This window comes from Saccostrea echinata, unplaced genomic scaffold (assembly GCF_033153115.1).
Source record: "Saccostrea echinata isolate AGI-Se365-2 ecotype Australia unplaced genomic scaffold, CSIRO_AGI_Sech_v1 ptg000001l, whole genome shotgun sequence".
Taxonomy (NCBI): Eukaryota; Metazoa; Mollusca; class Bivalvia; order Ostreida; family Ostreidae; genus Saccostrea; species Saccostrea echinata.
The window spans coordinates 17752052-17761111 of record NW_026889750.1 but is presented as its reverse complement, the minus strand read 5'-3'; the positions used below and the strand labels follow the sequence as shown (position 1 = coordinate 17761111).

Below are 9060 nucleotides of genomic sequence, written 5' to 3'. Positions count from 1 at the left end.
TGAGTACATGTGTACTACAATTTGTTGTAATCTCATACGGTAGAATGTGAAGATATAATGACTTTAAGTCAAAGTGACAAAAATAAATCACACAACACACCTTTCAACATGTTGACCACAAATTTTTATGCCCCCGTATCGAAGATTCGGGGGTATATAGTTTTTGCCCTGTCCGTCCATCTTTCTGTCTGTGTTCGTCCGCAAAAACTTTAACATTGCCCATAACTTTTGATTGGTTGGAGCTATGGCTTTCATATTTCACATGTGTATTTCTTGTGACAAGACCTTTCTTTGGGTACCACCATATTTGACCTTTTGACCTTGACCTTGGAGTTTGACCCAGTTTTGCAAAATTTCCCCCTACTTTAACCTTGGCCATAGCTTTTGAACAATTGGTGTTAAGGCTTTCATACTTCACATGTGTATTCCTGGTGACAAGACCTTTCTTTGGGTACCACCATATTTAACCTTTTGACCTTGGAGTTTGACCTACTTTTAAAAAACATTAACATTGGCCATAACTTTTGAACGGTTAGTGCTAAGGCTTTCATACTTAGCATATGTAATCCTTGTGACAAAACCTTCCTTTGGTTACCAACAAATTTGACCCTTTGACATTGACCTTGGAGTTTGACCTACTTTTGTAAAACGTTAACATTGGCCATAAATTTTGAACAGCTGGTGCTAGGGCTTTCATACTTCACATATGTAATCCTTGTGACAAAACCATCTTTTGGATTCCAACAACTTGGACCCTTTGACCTTGACCTTTGAGTTTGACCTACTTTTGAAAAACTTTAACCTTGGCCATAACTTTTGATTTGCTGATGCTAGGGCTTTCATTAGTCACATATGTAATCCTTGTGACAGGACCTTTCTTTGGATACCAACAACTTTGACCCTTTGACCTTGGAGTTTGACTTACTTTTGGAAAACTTTTACCTTGGCCATAACTTTTGAACCATCGGTGCTAGGACTTTCATACTTCACATATATAATCCTTGTGACAAGACCTTCCTCTGGATACCAACAACTTTGACCCTTTGACCTTGGACTTTGACCTACTTTTCGAAAACTTTGACCATGGACACAACTTTTGAAAAGTTGTTGCTAGGGCTTTAATATTTAACATGATTTTCTTTGTGATAAGACCTTCCTTTGGATACCAACAATTGTAATCCATTGACCTTGACCTTGGAGTTTGACCTACTTTTGAAACACTTTAACCTTGGTCATAACTTTTGAACGATTGGTGCTTCAGTTTTCATATTTCACCTGTATATTTCTTGTGAGAAGGCCTTTCCTTAGGCACCATTAATTTTGACCATTTGACCTTGACCTTGATGTTTGAACTAGTTTTGAAAAAAATTTAACCTTTTCCATATCTATTCAATGGTTGCTGCTAGGGCTTTCATATTTCACAGGTATATTCCTTGAGATATGACCTTACTTTGGGTACCAACATATTTGATTTGCATTTGAGAAAGTTTAACGTTTGCTATAAGTTGCCATAAGGGGGCATCAGTGTTTCACAAACACATCTTGTTTTTTTTAATGATAAAAATTGAGAAAAAAGGTGTTTTAGCTGATACCCCCTTCCTTCTTGTTCTTGAAATTTCTCAGCTGGGTTCAGGGCGGATCCAGGACTTTGTTCCAGGGAGAGTGTGTTCCATATGTCAAACTCAAAAAATTTTTGACAAGCAAAAAAAAAAAAAAAACAAAAAAAACAAACAAACAAACAAACAAACAAAAAACAAAACACGTTAAAATTTGCCAAAACCTAAATACCCCAGGGGGTTAAGAGAAGATGCATTCAATTATGACTCCCTACCATTTTAAGAGGTCTGTGTTTCCTGGTTTCCAAGGTAATTTTTCCCTTACTTTTACATAGAAATTTTAAATCTCTGAAAATTCCATGGAAGTCCGGAACCCCCACCCCACCCCCTCCCGAGCCACCTTTGGTGACAACAACTATGTTAAGGAAAAATCAATAACCTCACATGATTTTTGTTTTGCTTTTATTATCAAAGAATCTAACAATCAAACAAATAATTGGCACAAATACATGCATGTATATCTGGGAAATCAACTCAACATCATTTTCAAAGTTTCACACAATTATACCCGATGACCTTTTTCTTTCTTCTTCACTGACTTTTGTCCTGTATGGTATCATTTGAAATATCCTGCATTTGATTGATGATATCATCACTGTATGACATCTGACATGTTTTCTGTTCTTGACAATTATCATAATAAATTCCAGTCTCTCTCTCCACATCTGGTGATAAGGCCAGATAAAGTATAGTATCAGCTCCCTCTGGTGGTGGCTATCAACAGATAATGTTTACTCTATTACTGACTTTATAAAAAATGCAAAAAAAAACAAAAAACAAAAAACAAAAAAAAAAATGCAGAAATTCTTCTGATGTGGTCTAACAAGAAGATTGTCTAATGAATGGATTTGACATGTTTAAAGCAAAAATACCAAAAGGGAGGAACTATTTAACAAAACCAACAAACAAAATATTTGCACTGACAATTTGAATAAAGAAAAATGCAAAAATACAATCTCTACCTGGAGTTGTCTTTCCTTTTCCTCACATACACCTCTTTTACTGACTTCAGATATTGAGAGATATTTATGTGAGTAAAGAAACAAACACTGGATAGATATTGACATACTTCATCAGAATTCAGACAGTTGTCCTCAGAATATAATCATAAACATGAAGCAGTAAACTGGTAATACTGCTCAGGTCAAAGTGTTCCATTTGCATTCTTAAAAAATGCAATGTCAATTCATTTCAAACAAAAAAAGCGAGAAGATATGCTCCGGACAAAGATTTAAACAGAGAGGCTATTTTTGACCTTGGCTCTTGACCTAAAAACTTTATTCAAGGTCACTGCACATCCATTGACCAGTGGCACTCTGTGAGTGAAGTATGAGTCACATTTGACAAAGAGAGAAGATATGCTCCGGACAATCTAAAGCTTACCAAATAAGTGAACCTAGCAACAATATCCAGAAGCCACTTGATGGACCAGTGGACATGTCTGTAGAGAGCTGTATTAACAATGCCAGGATGCAGGGTGTTGACCGTCACCTTGGAATTTTCTTGTTTTAGTTGTTCACTGAGACCCCAGGAGGAGAGGGCTATGTAAAGCTTGGAATCTGAATAAGCTGCATGAGGTGAATATTCCCACCAATGTGAATACCTACATGGACATTATCACAAACATATATCAAGAAATGTACATTAAGTTCAAATGTACAAAATGTTTTATCAAAGTGATAGTACCTTCTTCCAAAGTTAAGTAGATTTAGTGATCCCACATTATGGACTACTGATGAGAGGTTAATGATACGACTATAGAATTCATCTGTACCAGAATTCTTTAAAATGTCCATTAGAGACTGTGTGAGATATAGGTGTCCTAAATAATTTATTTGGAAATGGCTTTCTAGACTGTCAGTAGTCTCTTCATATGGTGCAAACATTACACCAGCTAGAATGTAAAATAAATCACAATTTCATGTTTCACATTTAAATAATGCAAAGTAAGGAAAATGATCTTGAAAAATTATAGCTTTGCATGAACTTTTTGAGAAAGGGATTTTAAAAACTTTTTCACCATGTATTCTTTTGAAGTAAAATAAACCCTATTTCATGACCCACTCAGACACTGAGGGGCAAGTTTTAAACATCCTTCTTAACAAGTAAAAGTTTGCATATTTAGTGTAATCTTAAGGTTTCAAGATTACATTTGAATCCCCCCCCCCCCTCCACAGGTACATGAAAATGGTCCAATTCCTCATTAGATCAAGGGTCGTATTATAAATAAAGTTGATTCTAGAGTACATATTTTTGTTCATGATTCTTTGGGTTTTTTAAAAAAAAAAATTATATTGACCTAATCCCAATTTCTCTATTTCTTATTTATTATCTTTATTGTGAGCATGGTTGGAACACCTCATTATCAGTTCTCAAAATCTCAAGTTTCATTTTATAGTTGAAATGGGAATCTAGATAATAATTAGAATAAACTAGAAATATGTCCATAGGACATGAATGCCCCGCTGAGGGTATATTAGTAATGCAACATGAAAATTTGTATTATTGTATGAAATTTGATGAGAATATCTTGAATAGTTTCTTTAAAATTGAAATTGAAATCTAAAAATTTTGATATAGATGATAAATTCTCACCAAAATATGCATAAATGCATAAGCTTACATAAATATATCTTAAATGGTTTCTTTAAAATTAAGCAAAATGCAAATTTAAGAAAAGTGAGGTCAAGGTCCCAGAAAAGTTCAAGGTCAAACGTTTTTTGATGCAGTTGAATAGTTCTCATAAATACGTATCAGCATATTAAGTTTGATAAAAATATTTTGAATGGTTTACTTAAAACTGAGCTAAACACTAATTTAAAATAAATGAAGTTAAGGTCAAAGGAAAGGTCAAGGTCAAAAAATGTTGATGCAGTTGAAAAGGTTACATCAGTATGAATTAGCATATGAAGTTTGATAAAAATATTATGAATGGTTTCTTTAAAACTGAGCTAAACACTAATTTAAGAAAAGTGAGGTCAAGGTCAAAGGAAAGGTCAAGGTCAAAAAATATTGATGCAGTTGAATAGCTCTCATCAGTATGTATCAGCATATGAAATTTGACACTAATTTAAGAAAAGTGAGGTCAAGGTCAAAGGAAAGGTCAAGGTCAAAAATTGTTGATGCAGTTGAATAGCTCTCATCAGTATGTATGAACATATGAAGTTTGATCAATCTGACTAAAGCCAGACCTCTATTTACACTATCGCATAGAGGATCTGATAACTCCCCATTACAGGTCATGTTCTGGTGAACTTTGTATTTGCATATTGCATCAGATTGTCAACCAATCAGATAAGCCATTGTAAATGAAGTTCGTTGTGTGAAGAAAAATGGCGAATGTTGATCGAGAAGTGCAAGATATGCGATAGCGTAAATAGAGGTCTGGCTTTAGTCAGATTGAAGTTTGATAACACTCTCTTGAATGGTATCTTTAAAACTGAGCTAAAAACTTATTTAAGAAAAGTGAGGTCAAGGTCAAAGGAAAGGTCAATGTAAAAAATATTGATGCAGTTGAATAGCTCTCATCAGTATGTATCAGCATATGAAGTTTGTTAAAAATATCTTGAATGGTTTCATTAAAACTGAGCTAAACACTAATTTGAGAAAAGTGAGGTCAAGGTCAAAAGAAAGGTCAAGGTCAAAAAATGTTGATGCAGTTGAATAGCTTACATCAGTATGTAGCAACATATGAAGTTTGATTACACTACTCGGTATCTTGAATGGTATCTTTAAAACTGAGCCAAACACTAATTTAAGAAATGTGAGTTCAAGGTCAAAGGAAAGGTCAAGGTCAAAAAATGTTGATGCAGTTGCATAGCTCTCATCAATATCTATCAGCATATGAAGTTTGATAAAAAATATCTTGGATAGTTTCTTTGAAACTGAGCTTTGAACAGAGCTAAACGCAAAGAGTGACGGAAGGACAGACGGAAGACGGACATGACAAACACTATATGCCCCGGCCATATTCATGGCGGGGCATAAAAATTTTACAGTCAGTCAGATACCAGAGCAATTCGATCAAAATAGCTCAATACTTTTTTTGTTGGGGGGGGGGGGGGGGAGTTAAATAAAAAAAAGCCTGTTTTGTTCCTTATCTATACTTACCATTATTCACCAGTATATGGATGCTGGAGCATCTTGCCTTTACATTTTCAACAAAATCCTGTATAGATTTAAAGGAGGCCAGATTTAAATGCATAAAGTCCACTGAAAGAAACACAATAGGAAAGTATATGAGTAAAAAAGCTTTAATTATGAAACAACATTCCTTTGCTGCTACTTTCTTCAATTTATTATTCCAAGAAATATGTAAAATTTTCCTGCAAAAGTGTTCAGTCTCAAGTTGTCTTATCTTTAAAAATGCAGCAGTAATTTTCTGCCATCATGGCCATATCTTTTTTCCCCAATTTTCCCCTCCCTACAAATTTAGTGGTTAGTTGCAAGCTAAGGAAGGTTGGTTTACAGTATATTGCAGGGTATTTTTATGTTCATTGATACACATACTAGTTTGTTGCCAAGTTGGTGTCTTAGCTTTTATTTTTTTTTTCTTTTTTGTAAAACTCGAAAAGATCTAATCAATTTTTTTTTTAATCTCAAAATTGATCTAATAATTTGGCAAATTACATATCAAATTATAAATTTGTATTACAATTAGAAAGAATAACATGAAATCTTACAGGTGAACAATAATCATAGTTGATCACTACATACTAGACATAATCTGTATATTGTATGAATTTAATCTATGATATTGAAATTACTAAATTTTACCTTTAGCATTAGGAAATTCTTCTCTAATTTTCCTGATGGCCTCTTTCCCTTTTTCAGTGTTGTGACCACCTTGAAATGAAATAAAAATAAATTTGCCTGAAGACTTATTATTACAAAAATTTCCTTTAGAAAACTTTAAAATGTACTTGCTTTTACGAATATGCATGACGCTTTTAAAAAATCAATCTTCAACCATCTAATTTTACTGTAAAAATTTAAAAGTATTTTCCAACCCATGATCACATGGATGTTTTTGGACACCAGACCCAGTGAGACATGAAACCCAATACCACTTGTACCACCAGTCACCAGGGCAATTTTTCCAGTTCTCAACTGCAACTCTGAAAGATAAAAAAAAAAAAGCAATGTGGGTATACAGTTGTACACATAAATGCATATCTTAAAGCAATGTAGGTACACAGTCTTACACTAAATGTATATTTTATCTCAAAATATTTGAACTTTTTATTTAAAAAATGGCACACTCACTATCATAACCTGAAACACAAACATAGTCTAATTTGTGGCTAAACATTATATCAGAATGAAAGCCGTTTTATTTATTTTTTGACAAACAACATCACCAAATATATAATTTTGCTTAAAAAGTACAAAGGATATTGTTAATAAGTTTATTAGCTCACAAAGAAAAGGAAAAAAGAACTATATACTACTGAGATATAGTAGAGGGAGGATAAAAGGAAAGTGAATGCAATGTTCGAATTTCCTCCATTTGTATAAACACTTCAACCTTTACTCCTGTTATCTTTTCTTTATCATGTAAGTAAATACCTGGAATTTTATGTCTCTGTAGTAACTGACGCACCAATGCCAGAAAACCGAAAATGTAAACCTTTAAAAAGGACCAAAAGATGTAACAAATTCCAATTACTATGGACAGCGCCATTTTGAAAATCTGGTATAGAGAATCCAATACGGTCAAAATTATATATTCGGATTACCTTACGTGGAATGGCAAGAAAATTAAAACGAGGAAGCAAGCACAATAAGATTCTCCGAGGCATTTGAAAACTTTTTGATGTAACTATTTATAAATGTTTTTATGCCCCCGTATCTAAGATTCGAGGGTATATAGTTTTTGCCCTATCCGTCCGCCTGTCCGTCTGTTTGTCCACAAAAACTGTAACATTGCCCATAACTTTTGATTGGTTGGTGCTATGGCTTTCTTGTTACACATGTCTATTCCTTGTGACAAGATCTTTCTTTGAGTACCATCATATTTGACCTTAACCTTGATTAGTTAGTGTCATGGCTTTCAAATGGAGAACTTGTGAAAATGGATTAACAGTATTTAAAGGTCAGTTTTCTTGTGACAATTGTGTGTATTTATGTTAAAATTGATAATATAACACGTCTATTACGTACATTCAGACGTATTTTAGACGAAATGTCAGTTGAAGTGTAGACCGTCACCGGTTCGAGATTTACACGTTTTCCAGAATCAAAACATGAAGGCTTGCGAAGAGAAGTGGATGTAGGCGAAAGCCTGTCCACTTCTCTAAAGAGAATAACTTGTGACAAGACCTTCCCTTGGGCACCATTTGACCTTGAACTTGATGTTTTACTGACTTTTGAAAAACTTTAACTTTCGCCATAACTTTTCAACGGTTGATGTTAGGGCTTTCATATTTCACAAGTATATTCCTCGAGACAAGACCTTTCTTTGGGTACCAACATTTTTTATCTTTTGACCTGGAGTTTGACTTGCTTTTGAGAAATTTTAACCTTCGCCATAACCTGCCATACGGAGGCATCAGTGTTCCACAAACACATCTTGTCAAACGATAGCAGAGAAATTTGCCAAGTGTGAGATTTTCCGATACATGTATATACAGATGATTTTTGATAGCTGGCAAACATACCGAACTCGATCCTAGAAATATTCGATATTGATGAAGATTATATTTACACGGTTTATGTTCTCATACTCTCTTGTGCTTCACTTTGACATGACTTTCAAGTTTCAACCTATACATTTTTACGGTATTTGGCGTTGTACAATTATTTAACCTGTCAACATTTCTCCCGAAAGTCTTAAAGATATTTTTTTAAAGATATTCTGTGTCGTCATGGGATGCAGAGTAAAGACGTACACATCAGAAAATGACCCAATTACAAGTGGATCCAAAAATGTATGTAAGCTTTAGTACGAATGTCTTAGCTTGAGGGTATTTATGATTATCTCACTGATAGTCCTCTGTACAGAAAAGAACTTCCAAAGCCTAAATCAGAATACGACTTTTCTCTTTCACCAATTAAGTCGTTGATGTTGGTGGACAGGTAATACTGTACTTACATTATATATAGTCATAGGGAGTACATATGCATACATAATAAATTACATATACAATACAGGCCCGTGGCAACTTTTTGAAGGATGAGGTGGGGTAACCTCCCAAAAACAAGCAACAACAACAAATATATATATATATATATACTGCCCAAACTCGAAAATCCTATTTCGTGAGGGAGGCGGTGTGTTTTGGGGGTTGGACCTTTCTCTAGATTACTTTTCGGTACATTTTTTAAAAACTGAAATTTGACTGTGTTCCACCGTACCGTAACTAAAAGGTTGGGGGCAGCTTCAAAATGACAATTTACATAGTAAAACTACATCAAAAAGACTATTCTAAAAAAAGTGCTTGCT

General features: G+C 34.1%; 2 protein-coding genes across 2 annotated transcripts in view; one reads left to right on the top strand and one right to left on the bottom strand.

Moving 5' to 3' along the window:
- The window catches only part of LOC133186354 (U1 small nuclear ribonucleoprotein A-like), a 195018-nt gene that overhangs the window by 151157 nt on the left and 34801 nt on the right, over positions 1-9060 (top strand). The gene's annotated exons all lie outside the window — the stretch shown is intronic.
- LOC133193659 (dehydrogenase/reductase SDR family member on chromosome X-like) lies at positions 2005-7303 on the bottom strand. Its single transcript, XM_061329645.1, has 7 exons — positions 7185-7303; positions 6626-6733; positions 6393-6461; positions 5727-5828; positions 3303-3510; positions 3000-3219; positions 2005-2330 (listed from the first exon to the last, which is right to left on the bottom strand). Exons 1-7 carry the CDS (start codon positions 7297-7299, stop codon positions 2148-2150), a joined length of 1005 nt encoding a protein of 334 aa, XP_061185629.1. The 5' UTR covers positions 7300-7303; the 3' UTR covers positions 2005-2147.

Coding starts and splice junctions, on each gene's coding strand:
- LOC133193659 (XM_061329645.1), bottom strand. CDS start 7,299: ATGGCGCTGTCCATAGTAATTGGAATTTGTTACATCTTTTGGTCCTTT. Junction 6,462..6,625: donor AAACATCCATGTGATCATGG/GTTGGAAAATAC, acceptor TTTCATTTCAAG/GTGGTCACAACACTGAAAAA. Junction 2,331..2,999: donor TTGCTAGGTTCACTTATTTG/GTAAGCTTTAGA, acceptor ATCTGTTGATAG/CCACCACCAGAGGGAGCTGA.